Source organism: Danio rerio, chromosome 5, assembly GCF_049306965.1.
Source record: "Danio rerio strain Tuebingen ecotype United States chromosome 5, GRCz12tu, whole genome shotgun sequence".
NCBI lineage: Eukaryota > Metazoa > Chordata > Actinopteri > Cypriniformes > Danionidae > Danio > Danio rerio.
Window position 1 is genome coordinate 35,777,333 of NC_133180.1, and position 20,168 is coordinate 35,797,500.

The 20,168-nt window shown below is 32.3% G+C and overlaps 1 protein-coding gene across 29 annotated transcripts in view; it reads right to left on the bottom strand.

Annotated features, from left to right (window-relative positions):
- fcho2 (FCH and mu domain containing endocytic adaptor 2) overlaps positions 1 to 20,168 on the bottom strand; it is a 77,328-nt gene that overhangs the window by 28,948 nt on the left and 28,212 nt on the right. For 28 of the 29 annotated variants that reach the window (XM_073950436.1, XM_073950432.1, XM_073950427.1 and 25 more), the window contains exons 8-14: positions 17,782 to 17,878; positions 10,966 to 11,010; positions 9,293 to 9,362; positions 8,917 to 8,941; positions 7,757 to 7,813; positions 7,510 to 7,567; positions 6,651 to 6,826 (exon numbers count right to left, since the gene is read on the bottom strand). In XM_073950436.1, coding sequence (XP_073806537.1) covers positions 6,651 to 6,826; positions 7,510 to 7,567; positions 7,757 to 7,813; positions 8,917 to 8,941; positions 9,293 to 9,362; positions 10,966 to 11,010; positions 17,782 to 17,878 — 528 coding nt within the window. Of the gene's footprint in view, positions 1 to 6,650; positions 6,827 to 7,507; positions 7,568 to 7,756; positions 7,814 to 8,916; positions 8,942 to 9,292; positions 9,363 to 10,965; positions 11,011 to 17,781; positions 17,879 to 20,168 lie in introns of all 29 variants that reach the window. The other variant, XM_073950409.1, reaches the window with a different exon arrangement.

Consider the following 20,168-nt stretch of genomic DNA (forward strand, 5'->3'; position numbering starts at 1 on the left):
GAGGAATGTTGTAAAATATTACAACACAATATATCATTAAATGTTACTGTAAACTACATTTGCAATATGTTTTTCATTTTAATACATTTAAAAATGAAATTTATTCCTGTGATAGCAAAGCTGAATTTTAACATTAGTGACATTCTTTAGTTTCACATGATCCATTTTATATATAATTCCTAATATTCTTGTTGCCCAATGTTTGATTTGGCCCACCAGCCCATCTGAGAAGAGATGGAGAAAGATGGGGATGGAGATGCCCAAAGTAGGGCCCACAGGACAAAATTGGCCCATTGTAACCTTTGATTTGGCCCACAATCCCATCTTAGAAGAGAGTAAGAATGATGGAGTTGAAGGTTTATTGCTGAGCCACAAAAAAGCTAATTAAAATGAAATGTTTCAATTAAATGAATCTGATGTTTTTAAAATGTAAATACTGTCACTTGACGGAAAGAGGACTGTGCAGAAGTTATCAGTAGGCCCACACGGAATCTGCACGTGCAGAAATCAGCAGATTTTTTGCCCATCATTGAGTATATGTATTAACTTGTGTAAATTTACATTTAGTCATTTAGCAGACGCTTTTATCCAAAGCGACTTACAAATGAGGACAAGGAAGCAATTTACACAACTATAAGAGCAACAATGAATAAGTGCTATAGGCAAGTTTCAGGTCTGTAAGTCTAAGAAGGAAAGTATTAGTAATTTTTTTTTTTTTTTTTTTGAGTACAGTTAGTGGTATATCCAGAGAGGCAATTGCAGGTTAGAAAGTGAAGTGGAGACTAACTAGCTGAGTTTTTAGTCGTTTCTTGAAAACAGCGAGTGAGTACATTTGTATACATTTATATTATTCAGTTTTTAAATTAATTTCAGTAATAATATTGACTAATATGAAAGTGTTCAGATGATTTATTTACAATACTGTTTGTACCATAATATTTTTTATTTTTTAGATATGAAGAGTTCAGACGGGAAAAGCAAAAAGTCCCATCTGAAATTTTCATCAAAAATGAATGTTTTTCTCTGCCTCCTTTGTTTATGTTAAGATATTTCACTTTCAAGAGCAGGAAAAGGACTTAGTCCTTGCCATAAAAGTGATATTACTGAACATAGGCTACTGATAAAATTACTTCTTTTGGAGAAAAATTTCAGATGGAATTTAAAGGTGTTTGCATCGAAACTCTTCATATATTATATGAGAGATTTGCTTTGTTTACCAAATAAGTGGTTCTACAGGGTGGTCCATTTATATGGATACATTTTAGTAAAACTTATTGGGAAATTCACAAGAAAAACAATGGTGTGCTTGGTTTTAACGTAACTTTATTCTTTCATGAGTTATTTACAAGCCCCCTCACATATACTAACATGCCACAAACAGGACTTTAAGATCTCCAACCATTCCCATTTTATTAAGGTGTATGCATATAAACGGCCCTCCCTGTGATTGGATTTGCATTGTAAACATCAAATAACAGATAAAAAGCTTTTTATTTTTTTATTTCATAGGTTACGTTTTTTGTTATGATACTCCCAAAATCATTCCTCATAAATCCGCAGATTTTTTATTTTTTTTTTACAAAATGCTCCGCAGGAATAGCAAAAAATATCTGCAGATTCTGTCTGGCCCTAGCCATCAGTGAGAAAATCAAGGCAAAAATAGTGTAACTGTTTTCTAGTTATCTTTAAATTTCATTTAATAAATTTGTAAATTACCCATGGCAATTATATTTACATCCGACCCACTAGCCTCAATCATGTTGGAATTTGGCCCTTCATAAGGAAAAGTTTGTGCACCCCTGGTTTAGAGACTGTCATTTCAAATTTCAAATGTGAACTTGTATTGGTTTGTTTTATTAACTGAAATTAAATGTTGCAATTCAAACGTTTTAAATTAGTGATATTGAGTTTAAAATGTGCATACTGTCACCCGATGGATAGAGGACAACGCAGAGACTATTGAGTGAATTAAGGTAAAGGCAGATTCTGCTTGACTAGTGTATACAGCACTTAACTACACTGTTATAAATGTGATTGTTTTTATTGCAATACATTATAATTAAAGTTATACTGCAGTTAATATGGTTCAAAGTAATGCTTTCTATTTATTTATAAATATTATGAAATGAATTAGAAAATAACGCATGACAACTTTAATGTAATCTAGTTTGGTATATTTATTTTCGGCCCACGGCTGTCAATGATATTTGGATTTTGGCTCTTCATACAAAAATAGTTTGGGCACCCCTGCTTTAAACCTTTTCTTTCTTCTTTAAGTTTAAATAACAGCATTAATTTTAAACAGAAATCTTTTGTAAGTATAAAAGCCTTTACGGTCACTTGTGATCAATTAAATGTATCCTTGCTGAATGAGAGGATTCAATTCTTTCACAAGAAAAAGAAGAAAGCTGCAATCCATTCATAAGAACCAGGAATGTTTTAATTATTTTTATTTACACTGGATGCATTTTTAAAACGAAATGTTGTTTTGTTAAACACATAGCTCTTGGTTTCGTTTGCTCATGATTGGGTGCATGTTTACCTACATGATCTCACTCATTAGAAACAGAGTCCCTCAGTGCTTCCTGTGGTAAGATTTCAGACAGGAACTTGCATGGGTTTGTTTACCAACAGTACAGACATATACACACACAGGACACAGATGGTTCACAGGCCTAACACACACACAAACATACACACATAGTGCTCACAGGAACTGCTTGACCACACAATAGTACACACACACACACACACACACACACACACACACACACACACACAATGTACTATATATTAAGTAACCTCCACCAACATGCTAGCAACCTCCTAGAACACCCTAGCAATCACCAATCTACCACTCACCGTAGCCCATCAACTAGCAATACCTTAGAAATAACCAGAAGCATCAACCAGCAAGAAACTTTTACATTACTTTAGCAGCTCCCTGGAAACAAATTAGCAACTACCATTTTAAAATATTTGCTGCTGCTCGCATGCTGACAAACATCACACCTGTCCCTTACTCTCTTCGCTGACTCCTTGTTAAATTCAATATTGATTTTAAACTACGGTTGTTTGTTTTAATGCAGTTAATGGTCTTGCACCTTCATATTTATGTGAGATTTTAAAGGTTCATAAACCGGAACCTACAATCAGCAGGCCAGTTGTTGCTGGAGGTCCCTAGATCAGGTATATTGCAGTGGCAAATCCAAAACTGTGGAATACCCCCCTTTAAAACTTTGCATGATCACAAATTTAGCCCTGTTTAAAGCTAATCTTAAAGCATAGTTATTTAGACTTGCTTTTGATATTCGGTAGTGCAAAATGCTGTTTTATTGAAACTTGTGTTCTTACCATGTGAGGTTTTTTAATGTTTAATTTGGTTTTTAATACTGTAAAGCACTCCTGACAGCCTCCTTGTTGCAATAAGGTGCTATATAAATAAAGTTGATTGATTGATATCAATCAATTGAAAATACAAAAACAAGTATCATTTAAGTATTGTTTTATTGTCTTAGTATTGAGTTATGTTTACCACTTTGGGCAAAAAAAAGATAAATGAAATGTATTTTAAAATAAAATACTAAATACCTTAATTTAAGGTGTATCAAAATAAACTACAAAATAATGCTTCCACAAATGTGTCAAAATAAAATACAGTATTTACAAAGGAGCTTGACAATTCTTTGCAGATCTTCCATCAATTACTGTAGATCTATTTGATCAATCCCTTTTCAACTAAACTGACTTAGTTAAATAAACAATGTTCGATAGCAAATGTGTCCAATAAAATTACCATCATCTCTGTACAATAATTATTTAACCTCTTAATATCTAAAAAGCGTGTTGTATGTACGCCATTGTAGGATTTATTTTTTTTAATAGTGTTTGTTTTAAGGACAAACATTTGGCATCAGCAATCTATCCAAAATTACTATTATTACCCCTTGGATTTTTTCAATCCTTATTTAAATGGAAGAGACAATAACACCCAAAGCACCAATCAGAGGGTGCATTGATATCATGTAGATTGATGTACATTTCTTACAAAGTATTTTACAATATTTTAAAAATACAAAAACAAAATACACTAAAGTATTTTGATACAAAATATTAGGCCATTTTCATCAACTATATCAAATACAAAGAAAAATGCTATTTTGTATTTAAAAAAACAAATTTGAAATACATATATCATAAAGACTGCTCATCCCTGTTTACCACAGACTTTATTTACACAGTAAATTGTTCTTTCGGGTTTTGACATCATTCCCTTACGACTCTATTGCCCAGTGCCGACTCTGCCACAGCGGGCAAACACTCATCTCGTTTTCCTCAACAAAAAAATATATATACCCATCTAATCAGTATTAAGCCTCTCGCTGTAAATGTCTTACATCTGTGGGGTCTACATAAAAATTGCTTCCAAATGAGACAGTTAAATCCATATATTAACCATAGGTGTGTTATGAACAAACACACACAGAAACAAAAGGCGCTCCAAAGCACAACCTAATAAAATAGTGTGTCAAAGCATTTACAGCAGCTCAGAGGACAGTCTGCGAATATCATAATCAAACAGTGCCCTCTAGTGTCTGTCGGACAAATGTAGGCAAAACAGAAACACGACTGCAAGTGATATTAACCAATCACAGCCCTCTTCTCCGAGTCTGTATACAATATGCTTATGAATGAATGCATCTGTATGAATGAATGTGAAAGCCAAGCCTCCCTCTGTATGGAAAGAGTATGTCTAGAAAGCAACAGTACACCCATACATGAAAACTCTTGCCATTATTTAGGTTCTTTCTCCTATTGAACAAACATCTTCTGATATTTGAAAGTCTGTTTCACATGACATCTGTAGCATTTTTTCCTAATGCAGAAGTCTATGGCTATTGGTTTCCATTAGTTTTCCAGATATCTTCTTTAGTGTTTAACAACAACAAAAGAACCTTATAAAGGTTTGTAATCCCTTAAGGGTCAATAAATGTTTTCTATTTTTAGATTGAACATCCCTTTAAGCCACACTGTTTCAAATTTGTATTGTAAAAGATTTCATCATTTTATTCAGAAATAATGGCCTGAAATTTACAAACACAATAAAAGAAACTCAAGTGGTTCAATAGATTTTCCCTGGAGAAGGTCTACCGTGAGCAGACCTCATACGCAATCACGACAAGCCCACATCTCACACACAAAGCACACACGCACACGTTGACAGATACAGTATGACTACTCTACTGTACTATACTAGATCGCTCCACAAGAAATCCTTCACAGTTCACAGTGTTCAGATCAGAATTGAGCAACACTTAAAAAAATAAATGATATTTTAAGCTTAAATGTATTTAAAGTGAAACTGAAAATAGTAGTGTCAGAAACGCACTTTAATTACAGCCTGTTTCAAATAAATAATTAAATAAATTCTGCTACAATACGGTAATTAGGGCTGCATGATATTGGAAATTTTTCAATTGCGATTATTTTTATCTCTGCGATATAAATTGCAATTTTAATACAATTTCACCAGTTAACTTAAATTAGTTCTATTTGCAAAATCAATACTTTAGATTGATTGGGATGATTTTGTAGGGAAGTGAAATATAATTGTCTTATGTAATTTATTATATCCTTAAACTTCAGTCCTAAATAAACACAATGGAGCAAATATTAACATAAATTGACCATGTTTTCTGGTTTTCTGGAGAGAGTCTTATAGTACTCAGGTACAGAAATTAAATAATCAAATGAAAAACAAAACACTGCAAAGTCTTCATTATACAAGTAATTCAATAAAAATAATCGTTACTAAACTGCTTTATGCACAACTAAAATGCTTTAAACTCTCTTAAAATGCTCACGTAGTCACAGTCCTTAAAAAACACATGCAGATTATAAACTCTTACCTTAATTTAGTTTAATTCTGCTGTGTCTAAACAAATGTTGTGTTTTTATCTGGGGTTTCTGGTCATCTATAATCAGGAATTTCTGCAGGTTTCTTTAAATCCAATTTAAAACTTTTTAAGACCATTATGAATGAAATTTAAAACTTACACAGGGCTAAACACTAAAGAGTTTTTCTAATGGCCCAGTTACTTCAGTAAATAGTTTTTGTATCAATGGAAGATCATGTAAAAGGGATGTGTTGCTTTACTTTTCTGTCCTTGATTAGGGAATTTAATTTGGAGACTTTGCTGTAAAAAAAAAAAAAAAACAGCTATTGTGAATTGTATCTCTTAACTATAAAACTACAAAACTTAAATATAAAAACAAATATAAAATAAATAAATTGTTAAATTAAAATAAAATAAATTGAGATGGATTATAGGTGATTGGATGTCGGCCAGATTAGGTAGATTTACTAGAACAGAGAGAAATTAAGACCCATTTAAAATGATTTAAGAACTACAACACAATATTTCAGTGAATTTAACACGTTTTAAGGCCTAAAGTTTTGTTTTTGAAATTTAAGACATTTTAAGGCCCTGCGGAAACCCTGTATAATTGTAACTCAACAAGCATATCTTCTAATGTAATTATTGCGGATGCACAAACAATATCGTGCCGCCCTAACGATAATATTGAAAATATGATTTGTGACGATGGGACATTTACACATGTGCTTGTGTGTGTTTGACATGTCTTACAGCAGGGGTGGGTGAGAGGGAGATGTTTCCTATGGAGGCCTTCAGCTCATCGATTGTGACTTTGTGCTGGTGTGTGCCATTGTTGGTCTGCACTGGTTTGATCTGGACGTGGAATTTTCTTGGCTCGTCCTCATCTTCTGAGTCACTAGATGAATAAAACGAGTTCTCTTTGGCATGTGATCACAAGTGTTAAAGAAAATGGATGAAACCCAGAAAAAATATCTATAGTATAATATAAAAAGGATAGTTCCCCAAAAAATAAAAGTGCACTCATTATTTACTCTTCATCACGTGGTTTCAAACCTTTATGAGTTTCTTTCTTCTATCGAACACAAACTAAGATATTTTGAAGAAAGCTGAAAACCTGTAACCATTGACTTCTATAGTAGAAACAACAAATACTATGGAAGTCAATAGTTACAAGTTTCCAGCTCTCTTCCAAATATCCTCCATTCTGTTCAAAAGAGGAAGAAAACTCAAACTAATTTGGAACAAGTGCAGAGAGAGTAAATGATGACAGAAGATTGAGAGAATTTTCAGTTTTGAAGTGTGCTCAAAAGACTAGATTTCGTTTTCTTATTTTTTTTAACATGTATTCTAGTTCACACAGATACGATGACACAGGCTTCGGTAAAGAAAACAGGAGAATGAAGAAAATCTGATGAGAAGGAATGACCTGGCGGTGATTCAGAGGAAAGTGCATTAAAAGAATGATATAACACACTGTTCTGGAGCCAGAAAAATATGTGTTCAGAGTTTACACCGCGAGTAGAGGCGATGAAGGAGCAAGAAGGAAAAGTTCCTGTGGCTGAGATTAAAGCATGTGTGTGTGAGAATGATGATGGGAATGTAAGGATATCATTCTCGTTGACTTCTGGTCGGATACAGAAGCCCTCGTCGTCCAGCTGAGGCACATTCTGCAGAACAACAGAGAACACAAATCCTATCATTCACACTCATTAATACATCAAAACATAAGGAGAGTCCGACTGAGGTAAAATACGCTATTGTTAGCAATATCACAAGAAGCATTTGCGCTCTGTTGTCTTTACTTAACACTGTAAGAATTATAGACAATCCTTCAGCAACATTAGGTCAGCACTCACGGCGTTATGAAGATCTATAGCACCGTAGAAACCCGGGGGAGCACCGTTGGAAGCGTTCTGAAAGAAGGACGAACAAAAGGAGCTTTGTGGGTGCGACCAAAATGGAGTTTCTCCAAAATAACCAAAAAGAGCTCAGTTTGATCAAAGGAAAACGAGTTTCATGTTGGAAAAATACAAAATAGCTTTTCAGTGTGCTAATGTACTGTGATATTCCTTATACTCATCACCTTGTCTGGTAAAAAAAAAAAAAAAAAATATATATATATATATATATATATATATATATATATTTATATATATACATACATACATACATACATACATACATACATACATACATACAGTTGAAGTCAGAATTATTAGCCCCCTTTTGAATCTTTTAAAATATTTTAAATATTCCCTAAATTATGTTTAACAGAGCAAGGAAATTTTCACACACAATGTTTTTTCTTCTGGAGAAAGTCTTATTTGTTTTATTTTGGCTAGAATAAAAGCAGTTATTATTTATTTTAAAAAGCCATTTTAGGGACAAAATTATTAGCCTATTATTATTATTATTATTATTAACCTCTTTTAGCTTTTTTTTTTGATAGTCTACAGAACAAACCATAGATATACAATAACTTGCCTTATTACCCTAACCTGCCTAGTTAACATAATTAACCTAGTTAAGCCTTTAAATCTCACTTTAAGCTGTACAGATTTGTTGTAAAAAATATCTAGTCAAATATTATTTACTGTCATCTTGACAAAGATAAAATAAATCAGTGATTAGAAATGAGTTATTAAAACTATTTTGATTAGAAATGTGTTGAGAAAATATGCTATCTGTTAAACATAAATTAGGGAAAAAAATAAAAAGGTGTGCTAATAATTTAGGAGGGCTAATAATTCTGACTTCAACTGTATGTATATACATATATATATATATATATATATATATATATATATATATATATATATATATATATATATATATATATATATATATATATATATATATATATATATATATATATATATGCCACATAATATATATATATATATATATATATATATATATATATATATATATATATATATATATATATATATATATATATATATATATATATATATATATATATATATAAATAAAATGAATTGTTATATATACTTACAACTGCTTCAACTTCGGCCGATTCTCTATTCAAGAAAGACAGAAAAAAGATGAATTAAAAATACTCAATTTTTCTAATTGAAAATTGCTCAAACAAAATATTTTGCTTCAAACTGCAAATACTAGAGTGAGCCTGGTGAGCTCAATTCTGATTTTATATAAAATTTTATTTCAGAACTATTCTCATTATTTAGTACTAATCACTATTTTATAAAACATAATCTGTCTCATAAAATAAAACCTAGTCTCATGCAAAATTTTATAGAGAACAACAAGTTTGAGGATTTTGCACATATTTAATATTTACATTTTCTGAACAAATTCTTGTAATTTCCTTTTTAAAAAAGAGAAATCAGCGAGTGAGTTTTAGCACTTACGTGGAATCTGTGTCTTTTTCTTTCCGCCTGCCTGGTATGGCAAAGGTTTTCCTTTTTCTGGGTTTAGCACCTAAAAAGACACACAAATGCTTGTTAGCAGTGTTGAGGAAAGTTACTTTTAAAAGCAATGCATTACAATATTAAGTTACTCCCCAAAATGTAACTAGTTGTGTTACATCTTCATTTACCTTTAAAACCCATCAAAAAATTATATTTTAGGATGTTATTTAAGAATTTCCTAACACCAGAAGTCTACATGCCGTATATACAGATTGATGAAAGTTTAAAGCTATGTGTTTGCTACTATTTGTCTTAAGTAAAATCACTGTCCATTGAGACTAGTCACATTTTCTTTTTCTTCAATGCATTTAAAATAATGGACACTTTCTGTCATTAACTGCATGGTTCACTGGTTTGATTTGAATTCAGCTATTTCTTTTTAAAAGCTAATTAATTAAAATAAAGATAACTTGTGTTACATTTTCAAAAAAAAGTAACTCAAATATGATTACTTATTTTTTAAAAGGAATGCGCTACCTTATATGTATTACTTAGAAAAGTAATATTACTACACAACTCGTATTAATTGTTATGCAATACACCCAACACTGCTTGTCAAAAGTCTAAAAAAATATATACAGTTAAAGTCAAAATTATTAAACCCGCTGAATTATTAGCCTAGTTTATTTCTACCCCCCCTATTTCTGTTAAACAGAGAGGATTTTTTCAACACATTTCTAATCATTCATTCATTCATTCATTCATTCATTCATTCATTCATTTTCTTGTCGGCTTAGTTCCTTTATTAATCCGGGGTCGCCACAGCGGAATGAACCACCAACTTATCCAGCAAGTTTTTACGCAGCGGATGCCCTTCCAGCCGCAACCCATTTCTGGGAAAATTTCTATTCATAATAGTTTTAATAACTCATTTCTAATACCTGATTAATTTTGTCTTTGCCATGATGACAGTAAATAATATTTTACTATATATTTTTTAAAGATACTTCTATACAGCTTAAAAGTGACATTTAAAGGCTTAACTAGGTTAATTAGGCGGGTTAAGGTAATTAGGCAAATTATTGTGTAATGATGGTTTGTTCTGTAGATTATCGAAAAAATATAGCTTAAAGGGGCTAATAATTTTGACCTTAAAATGGCTTTAAAAATCTAAACAACTTTTATTCCAGCCAGGATAAAATAATAATAATAATAATAATAATAATAATAATAATAATAATAATAATAATAAGACTTTCTCCAGAAGAAACAATACTATCAGACAAATTTCCTTGCTCTGTTAAACATCATTTAGAAAATATTTAAAAAAGGGAAAAAAAAATTCCAAGGTGGGCTATTACGCGCGCACACACACACACACACACACACACACACACACACACACACACACACACACACACACACACACACACACACACACACACACACACACACACACACACACACACACACACACACACACACACACACACACACACACTTTTATATGCATAATATTTTATATATAATGTGCACCTGAAATAAATGAATATCCTAAAATATTTATTATGCTTTTCAAAATATAAAAAACTTAAGGCTGAACAAAATAAAATGTAATAAAAGAATAAAAAAGAAAGTAGGAACAGAGAGAAAAAAAATATATATATACAGACCTTCTGTAGCAATCGAGACATTACATTCCTCAAATTCAATGGGCCCTGTAATGGAAACAGACAAATCATTAAAATGATGTTGCACTACCTTGAATTAATTAACCAAGATATGGTGTATTATTTATTATTACAACAAAAATACACTTTACAATAAGTTTGTATTATGTTAGTTATGTTAGTTACAGTTAAAGTCAGAATTATTAGCCGCCCTTTGATTTTTTTTTCTTTTTTTTTTTATATTTCCCAAATGAGGTTTAACAGAGCAACCAAATTTTCACAGCATGTCTGATAATATTTTTTTCTTCTGAAGAAAGCCTTATTTATTATTTCGTCTAGAATGAAAGCAGTTTTAAACAAAAAAATAAATAAAAATTTAGATCATAATTTTTTGCCCTTTTAAGTCATTTTTTATAGTCTACATATCATTATACAATAACTTGCCTAATTACCCTAACCTGCCTAGTTAACCTAATTAAGTCACCTTAAACTGTATAGAAGTGTCTTGAAAAATATTTAGTCAAATATAACGTACTGCCATCATGGCAAAGATAAAATAAATCAGTTATTAGAAATTAGCTATTAAAACTATTATGTTTAGAAATGTGTTGAAAAAATATTCAGAAATTGGGGAAAATAATGAAGGGGGAGGGGGTAATAATTCAGGGGGCTAATAATTCTGACTTCAACTGTATGTTAGTAAATTTTAATTCAAATTTAGTAACCTAAACAAACAATGAACATTACATTTATTAAAGTATTTGTTCATGTTAGTTAATGAAAATACAGTCATTCATTGTTAGTTTGTTAACCCAAGGTACATTAACTAATGTTAACAAACGTGAATTTGGATGTTAATAATGCATTAGTAAATATTAAACTATGATTAATAAATGCTGTACAAGAGTTGTTCGTTATTACTTCAAGTTAGTAAATATATTTACTAAAGTGTGACCAAAAAATATATCATATAAAAAATAAGGCAGTTTTTCGATACTAAAAAATGATATTAAGCCAGAAAAACATTACACATGTGAACTGTTATTTAAGAGTGATCAGTGTGTCTGGTGGCAATCAGCTCAATCCGACTTCCCCTTTAAGCCACAATACTCACAGCCAACATGCAACACACACTAATAGATGCGCACACTCCCACAAATGCCCGGAAGCTCTTCTGTTTTCAACTCAAAAACTCTGATGCAATGACATTTGGCACTGATGTCACCCAGTCAAATGTTGGATATTCTCCGCCAAAAATATTAACATAACAAAATGACACACAGATGGCTGCAAAAGACAACAAACCGCACGCTTCATTTCTTGCTCATCAATTCTGCATATTTCCCTCCCAGCTTGTACACTTTTAACGTGACCCATTTCCACACTGGCACACGGGGGAAAAGGATTTAAGCAAACAAACTGCCATTTTCACTGTACGTCTGTGGTCACACTGTTACAGTCCTGACCTAACAGCATGTCAGGCAGATTTTTACTTCAAATTTAAAGTACATAATAATAGCAATATAGAAAATCAAATGCAAAATAGATTTCAGGTTACCGCTTCTGACCCCAGTTTGTGTTGGCTATAGATTCTCAATAAATACACTGGACGGCATTATAAATATTAATTCTGAGCTTTCGTGACTGGCCGTAAAGAGAGAAGAGATGCCCCTCAGTGCTCTAAGAGCCCTTTAGAGCGGCTTTTCTTTTGTGTTAATGCGCGTAAAAGCTAATGCTTGTCCAAGAAAACGAAAGACGGCGTTGCACTACTGGCAGACCTCGGCGAGAGAGCCCAGGGCGCTATTTTCATTGCACAGAAAATGCCTTGACCTGAAAAAACAAAAGCGTGCGATATTTAACTCAAGCGGTTCAATAGAGTTTCCCTGGAGAAAGGCGGCCGTGAGCAGACCTCAAGCACAGTCACGACAGGCCAACATCACAAACACACACACACATACATACACACACACACAGGCTGACAGAGATACAGTATGACTGATCTACTCTACTGTACCAGATCATTTCAGTCGCTCGTCTCTGTTATTGTTTGTTTAAGATCACGCAATCAACACTGAAGGTCACATGCTGTGAGTGTACACACATATGTACACAAACAAACACACAGCATTTAAATAGTATATCATAGCCACATAAAAATCCTATAGTAATTTATAGTAAACATTTTTAGTGTTTATGTTATAGTGTTTAAAATACTCACTATCCTTCGGCTTAGTCCCTTATTTATCAGGGGTCACCACAATGGAATGAACCAACAATTACTCTGGCATACACTACCAGTCAAAAGTTTGGGTTCAGTATGATTTTTAAATGTTTCAAAATAAGCTTCTGCTGCTTACCAAGGCTGCATTTACTTCATCAAAAATACAGTACAAATTGTAAAATGGTGAAACGTTATTGCACTATAAAATAATTGTTCAAAAGTAGATTATAATTTAATTTAATAATTTATTCCAGTAATTTTAAAGATTAATTTTCAGCTTTATTACTCTAGTCGTCAGTCACAGGATCCTGCAGAAATCACTCTAATATTAATTACTATTGTTTACTATTATTATTGGTTATTATTATTGTTGTTGCGGTTGTTATTATTAATATTATTATTATTGATAATGGTAATAGTAATAAAAACATGACAGAAGTATTAATTTCAGTTATTAAGCAGTTATTAAAAATTGTAATAAAAATTTAACAATTGAACCTCTTTTTTTTTTTTTTTTTTTTTCATTTAATAAATGCTGCCTTGATGAACAGTATATAGGTGAATTTGGTAAGCTAAATTGTCTATAGTGTATGTGCTTATGTCCTGGTCCTCCAGGTTGGGGGCTAACGACCCAACTCGTAAAAATTAGAAGTTACAAAACACCAACATGGTGTGGCTTAATATCAACTTTGATAAAAAAAACGGCCCTGAGAGTCAGAGTAAGCACCATAGCAACTATGTAATCACCAAAACAGAATAATTGAAGTACTTTACAAACACTGTTTGTTCAAAAACACTGAAGTGCTTAAATAACATTTCTTTATCATGTGGGTAATGAAACCATATTCACTTTATATGATGAGAAGTCTCATAAGCCCCATACAATAACTGTTTTTTTTTTTGTGGGGAAAAAAAATAATAAATAAATAAATAAAATAAATCTCATAAACCTTTATGGTTGGTTAAAAAAACAACTAAAAACTAAAAGAGCAACAATCAAAGACAAAGAAGCTCCTACAAAAAAACAGAAACAAATGGAAAACTGAAAAACCGTAAACAAAAATTATATGTGTAAATAAGGAACTACTAAAATAAAACAACAAAAAGCAAAAACAAATCTAATAAAAACAACAAAACTATGCAAATAACATCCAAAAGCGAAAATAAATAAATAATAAAATCAAGACATAGCAAAAACAAATATACAAACAAAAAAACGAACAAACAAAAAATAATCTAAATGTAACCAAACAAAACCTTTAAAAATATCCCCAAAATACTGTTTTGTCAGAGCTGGGTAACACTGATGAACAACATTGTAAATAAAAAAAAATCTAAATTGGACTGAAGCGCAAACCTATATTATTTTATATCCATTACAAAATCAAGCAACTTTGTCAAAACAGGTTTAGAAAAACAGACAAAGAAGATTGATTTCTCTGATTTCCATCCAGCTGCAGTAAAAAAAAGGTTCAATTTAATTAAATGATGTCAGATGAATAACAGTGCAAATCACAACACTTCCAGGCTCCATCTAACAATATTTATGCACAAATCCAAACACCACACACAACAATGGCATCTAAATCTGGAAAAAGAGTATTAGGTTTTGTTTAAATTCATGTAAACAGACAGACTCCTTCGTTTACGTGAACATGTGTGTGTATTTATGCGTGTGGGGGTTTCTAGCAATACACTGCTGAAAAATGTCCACAGAAGTTTGCTTAATCTAACAAAACCATCCTTTGGGACTGTCGTCAACGAGAAAAAAAACATCTATCTTTTTTTTTTTTTTTTTAGGTTTTATTAAAACTCAGATTGTAGGTATTAGGTTTAATAATAAAAAAGAGCCCACATCTAAGGTATGTCCTTATTTAAATAGCTAGGTAAATATGTGCTTTTGTCTGTGCCAGGACATATGCGTGTGTTTGTATATGAGAGGCGCATGCATTCATGCATTAACTGAGGATGTTATTTTTTTTTGTTGTTGTTAAATTGCATACGCTGAGCTTGGGCTCTCGGATGGGGAGTTTGCGTGTCTGGCTGACGGCCAGTTCACAGCCCAGCTGGATATCGCTGAACTGCTCTTGCAAGCTCCCCACAGCCCAGCGTGTCACTTCGGGATTGTTTCCGTGGTACAAAGTTTGTTCAACCTCTCTTTCTCTCTCCATACTGGTCATGGCTGCTCTGATTTCATCAGTGTGCTGCACAGGTTATTGCTCTGACAGCGGCGCAATCCCTAATGAACAGCTTGATACAGGGGAAGAATGTTTTGTTGACCAAAACAGTTTTTAGCCTCAATTAATTTAGCTGTCAAAACAAATGGAAGCTGACCAAAAGCCTGAATGTTCAGTCTAGACTCCTGGGGGTTACTGTATACATAGATACATAGTGTATGTATAAATAAAACCAGCACAAGTACGTTTTGCATTACGTTAAGAATACAGAAAATACCATCAATAAAATAATTTACTGTTAATATTTGAGTAGAGGTTATTTCCAAATGTTTCAAAGTTAGTTGAAAAGTGTTTTAATAACGTATAATTATTACGCAGTATATAGTATCGTCATTCGTACACACTCAAAAAAAGACATTTGCTGTTTATTTGAACTACTTATTTAAAAATGTTTCTTTTGTTTATAGTTATTTTTTGTTAATATATTTTAATTAGCATCCAATAACATTGCTTTAATAGGAGATTAACTTCCCATTTATGTGTAGTTAACTGGTGATGCGAGACCATTAGCCTGGACACACTAATGTGTGTTTTAGATACATGACAAATTGTTTTTTAAAGTCTATGTTTTTTTAAGAACATTTTTATTGAATAAAAAGTGTATGTATACAGCTATACTTTGCTTGTTTTGACACATTATTTACATTTTGTGGCAAGTAAATAATCAGTTTGATGTGGTCAAAGGAAAAAAATATATAGAATAAAAAAAGACACTTGCATTTTATTTGAACTACTTATTTAAAATGAAACAACACAATTTTTAAGGTTTTATTTTGGGGACAACTTAATTGTTTTATGCTCCATCCACTTAAATTTGTAAAAACTAATAAGTTAAATTTATTAATTCATGTTGTTCCAACCCAAATCAAGTATCTTGATCCCAACACTTTTTAAAGTGTAATTTACTTATAAAGTTCTAGAAAAATGTTGCCATTAATATAACAATTAGTGCTGTGTAATAACCCATGACACATATTCTGGATGACATCATGAGATTCCTGAATTTAACTACATTATTCAAGTAATTACATTATTATATCAGATTACAGTGAAAAAAATTCTGGATTACTTTTTACAATATATTGACACAGCAGAAGAAAATTATAACGGACTTATTTATTTATTTATTTATTATTATTATTATTATCTTTTTTATATTTTAGATGGTCCTTTAAAAAAATTAAAAATAAAAAAGTAAATAATATCCCATTTTCATTTATTCACTCATTCATTTTTTTTTTTCAACCTAGTCTGTTTATTAATCTGGGTTTGCCACAGCAGAATGAACAGCCGTGTCCAATATTGTTCTCCTTAAAACATAGACAACATTCAATAGGCAACATAACATTGTGAAAATTCATTTGACATCCACAATTTTGTATTTGTGAGCTAATAAAAGATAATCAAAAAGTAGTCAGAATAAACCAACTAAATCAAACCATCTAGATCGAATTACTAAGTACACCTTTTATAAATAAATTCTATAATCAGTAACAGACTTTTAAGACTTTTAATTTTTAAGCAATCTACCCAACACTAAATCTATAATATATTATAATATAATATAATATAATATAATATGTAACTATACTATAGTATTAACCTTGTGTGAAGTGTTATCAAACATGAATATTAAAGGACTTTAAAATGGTTACCTTAACACTTCTTGTGTGTCATTGGATCTATAAACAGATAGTCCTGCATCACTGTCTAATCCAGTGTCACTGTGTAAAACTCAAACACTGCTCAAACAACAAACAAATGTCTGTAAACATTGTTGGGAAAAGAGAAAGTTGGAAAAAAATAGAAGAGAAAGGCAAAATTCATTGTCTAGTTGCCAGCATTTACACCATTAACATAATTGCTGGCTAAACAACTGTAATTTGGCTCTGCACCCCTTTGGCTTCAAGCAAGATTATATTCTCTATGTGAAATGTGAAGAAACTTCCACCCCGTGAAAGGAGGGAGACGCAGGAGGTCAAATGAAAGGTCACAGAGGGATAAGTGAGGAAAAATAGCAAGAGCACAGGGGGAAGTGTAGCCGCGTCGACATCCATCATACTCAAGTGGCTTAATCTCCTGTAAAGGTGGGCGAGCTTGACATTCCACTTAGCATGTGACGCTAGCGTTAGCATGTGACAGTCAGCGCTGATCAGAGGGTCAGAGCCCCACAAATCCTCCAGTGTAAACTCCACAGCACTTCAGCCACAAGTCAAACAAACTTCAGTGTGTTTACAGTGCAGCCCAACACCCAGCTGAATCAGTCAACTGAACTCAAGAAAAGAGTTGCTAATAACATCAAGACCAAAGTAGTTCAGTGCCAGAGGTTAATGCTGTGTGTGTGTGTATAAGCATTGTTACCTGGTCTCTCTTTGCCCGTCCCTTTGCTTTCTGCCAGTTTTTCGATGAGGCTCTCAACGGAGGTGTTCTCCATGTTGTTCACAAACTCTTGCTGCACCTTCGCAATAAAATAAAAAAAAGATAAAGATGGTTATAGGCTCTTCTTCACTTGTTTTACTGTGATCAACAGACAAAAATAGATATTTAAAAACACATACACACACACATTGATTCCACACTGACTCAACTCCAGAATAGTGGGTACCAGGGCTTGACATTAACACCCACCAACACACCAAATGCAGGTAAGATTTCAGCTGTGGCAGGTTGGACAGCCGCCTCCACTTTGCCACTTTGGCTGGTTGAAAATATTATTTCTTTTCTCTGGTATATGATTATTGTGCTTACCATGATTAAAGTTTAAGGATGCTAATTTTAATGCTAGTTGGTTGAGTTCGTTAACATTAATTTAGGCAGTACAAAATTTGCTCTTGTGAAAATGAACCTAAGGTAAATACTAAACAAAACAATTTACAAATAATTGATGTAAAAATACTAATGTTTGTAAAGCGAAGATTAATAAATACTGTCAAATGCCAACAGAAAGAATTTCTTAAATGTTAAACACAATTGCGTCTTGTCAAATTGCACCAGTGGAATCAACTGAACTCTCAAAAAGCAAAGAAAAATAAATGCCTTTAATGTCAGACTGTCCGCCTGTACCTAGACTTTGTTCAGGGTCGGCAGCATTTGTGTCTGAAGTTACTTGACCGGGCAAAATAGGTCATGAACTGCTCATTCATTCCTCACAGCGAACTTGAAGTTATTTGACAGAATGACCATAATATGAAGTGAACGTAACTTAACTTTTAATCAGTGCAAGTGTAATATTATTTAATTTTCTAGACAGGCAGCGTTTTATAACAATGACAACAGACATACTGATAACCTCGATTAAAGCTAGTTTGTTTGTTTACATACATTGATGGTTTAGTAAAGAACTTTTAAAGTCTGTGTAAGATCAAAATTTACAATGTTTATTCAGCATATTTCTATTCTTTAGTTGACCAACTAAATCAACTGGAAAACAAAAACATTTTAGTAATCTCTAACAAAGACTGTAGAATACACAAGACATGCCACTCGTATCTTTTTGAATGGGGAAAAATGCAACATTCAATATGGTGAATAAAGCCCACCTACTAGCACAGCAACCAATCATCAATCACTATATGGCAAACAAAGCCTGCCTTCTAGTACTGGAGCCAATCATCAATCACCATAGACTGACAATATTCCGGGAGAGGGGCTCAGACTAGACTTGAGTTTCTGCAGATTTGGTGTGGTTTGGGCGTTTAGAAATAAATCTAAAGGGAAAGTTGTTGTTTAATTTTACTGGTGATTTCTAATATATGAAATTCAATCGTAAGCTTGGCAAGCACTTTTAGAGAATCTGGTGTTTTCCCATTTAAACAGAACGCCAGAGCATACTGCCCGAGAGAGGTTTCAAAGATGGTCACCAAGTGAAATGACTTGCCTTAAAGGGGCTTTGTCTTAAATCAAAATCTGACCATTTGCTTTTGCATTAAAAGTGTTAGTCCTTTCCTGTTGATGTCAGTTTGACACCAACAGTTCATTCTTTAGATGTTAGAATCAGTTTGTTAGTCATTAGGATATTGATAAGATAGTGTGCTACAAAAAAGTGGCAACATTTGTGTTTAGAAGATATAAAATGGATATAAACTTCAAAAGCTAGTTTGGAAAATAAATGCATTAAAAAAATTTTCATGACACCTCAAACTTAATTTCCTACCCAAATCTTGACTAATCAAATGCTCTCTAATATCCCATATCTCCAATACCCAACCCCCTCAAAACAGTTACCATTTGCTTTTCATTTGATGCGCTTAATTTCAACCAGAGCTGTGCTAAAAACAAACTGATATTGGCTGTTTTGTTTTTTAAAAAGGAGAGGAGCTACTCTAAATCCAGTCCTATCTTCGTGTTTCAGTTGAGATTATGTCAAACGTCGTATAAAAAAAAAGCACATTTAAAAGTACTTTATAGACCTTTAACTAAGCCCACTAACCATTAGTTTGTTAAAAAGCAATGATTAAAGCCCTTTATTCAATATTCTGTTTCAGTTAGAAGTACATCCACACGCTGCAATAAAAGTCTCAGCAACTTACTGTTCACACAGATTTTATCATCCAATGAAACTTTACATTCCACACAAAGTTACTTACAGTTGAAAAAAAGTTCTTTACATTAATATTAATATGTTCCAGCATATTATAGCAAATGTAACAGACACACTGATAATCTCACTTAAAAGTACAATTAGCAGTCTGTGAAACACTAATCAAAGAGGGCCTAGAAAGCAAGATCCAGTAAAGCCTGATGATCAT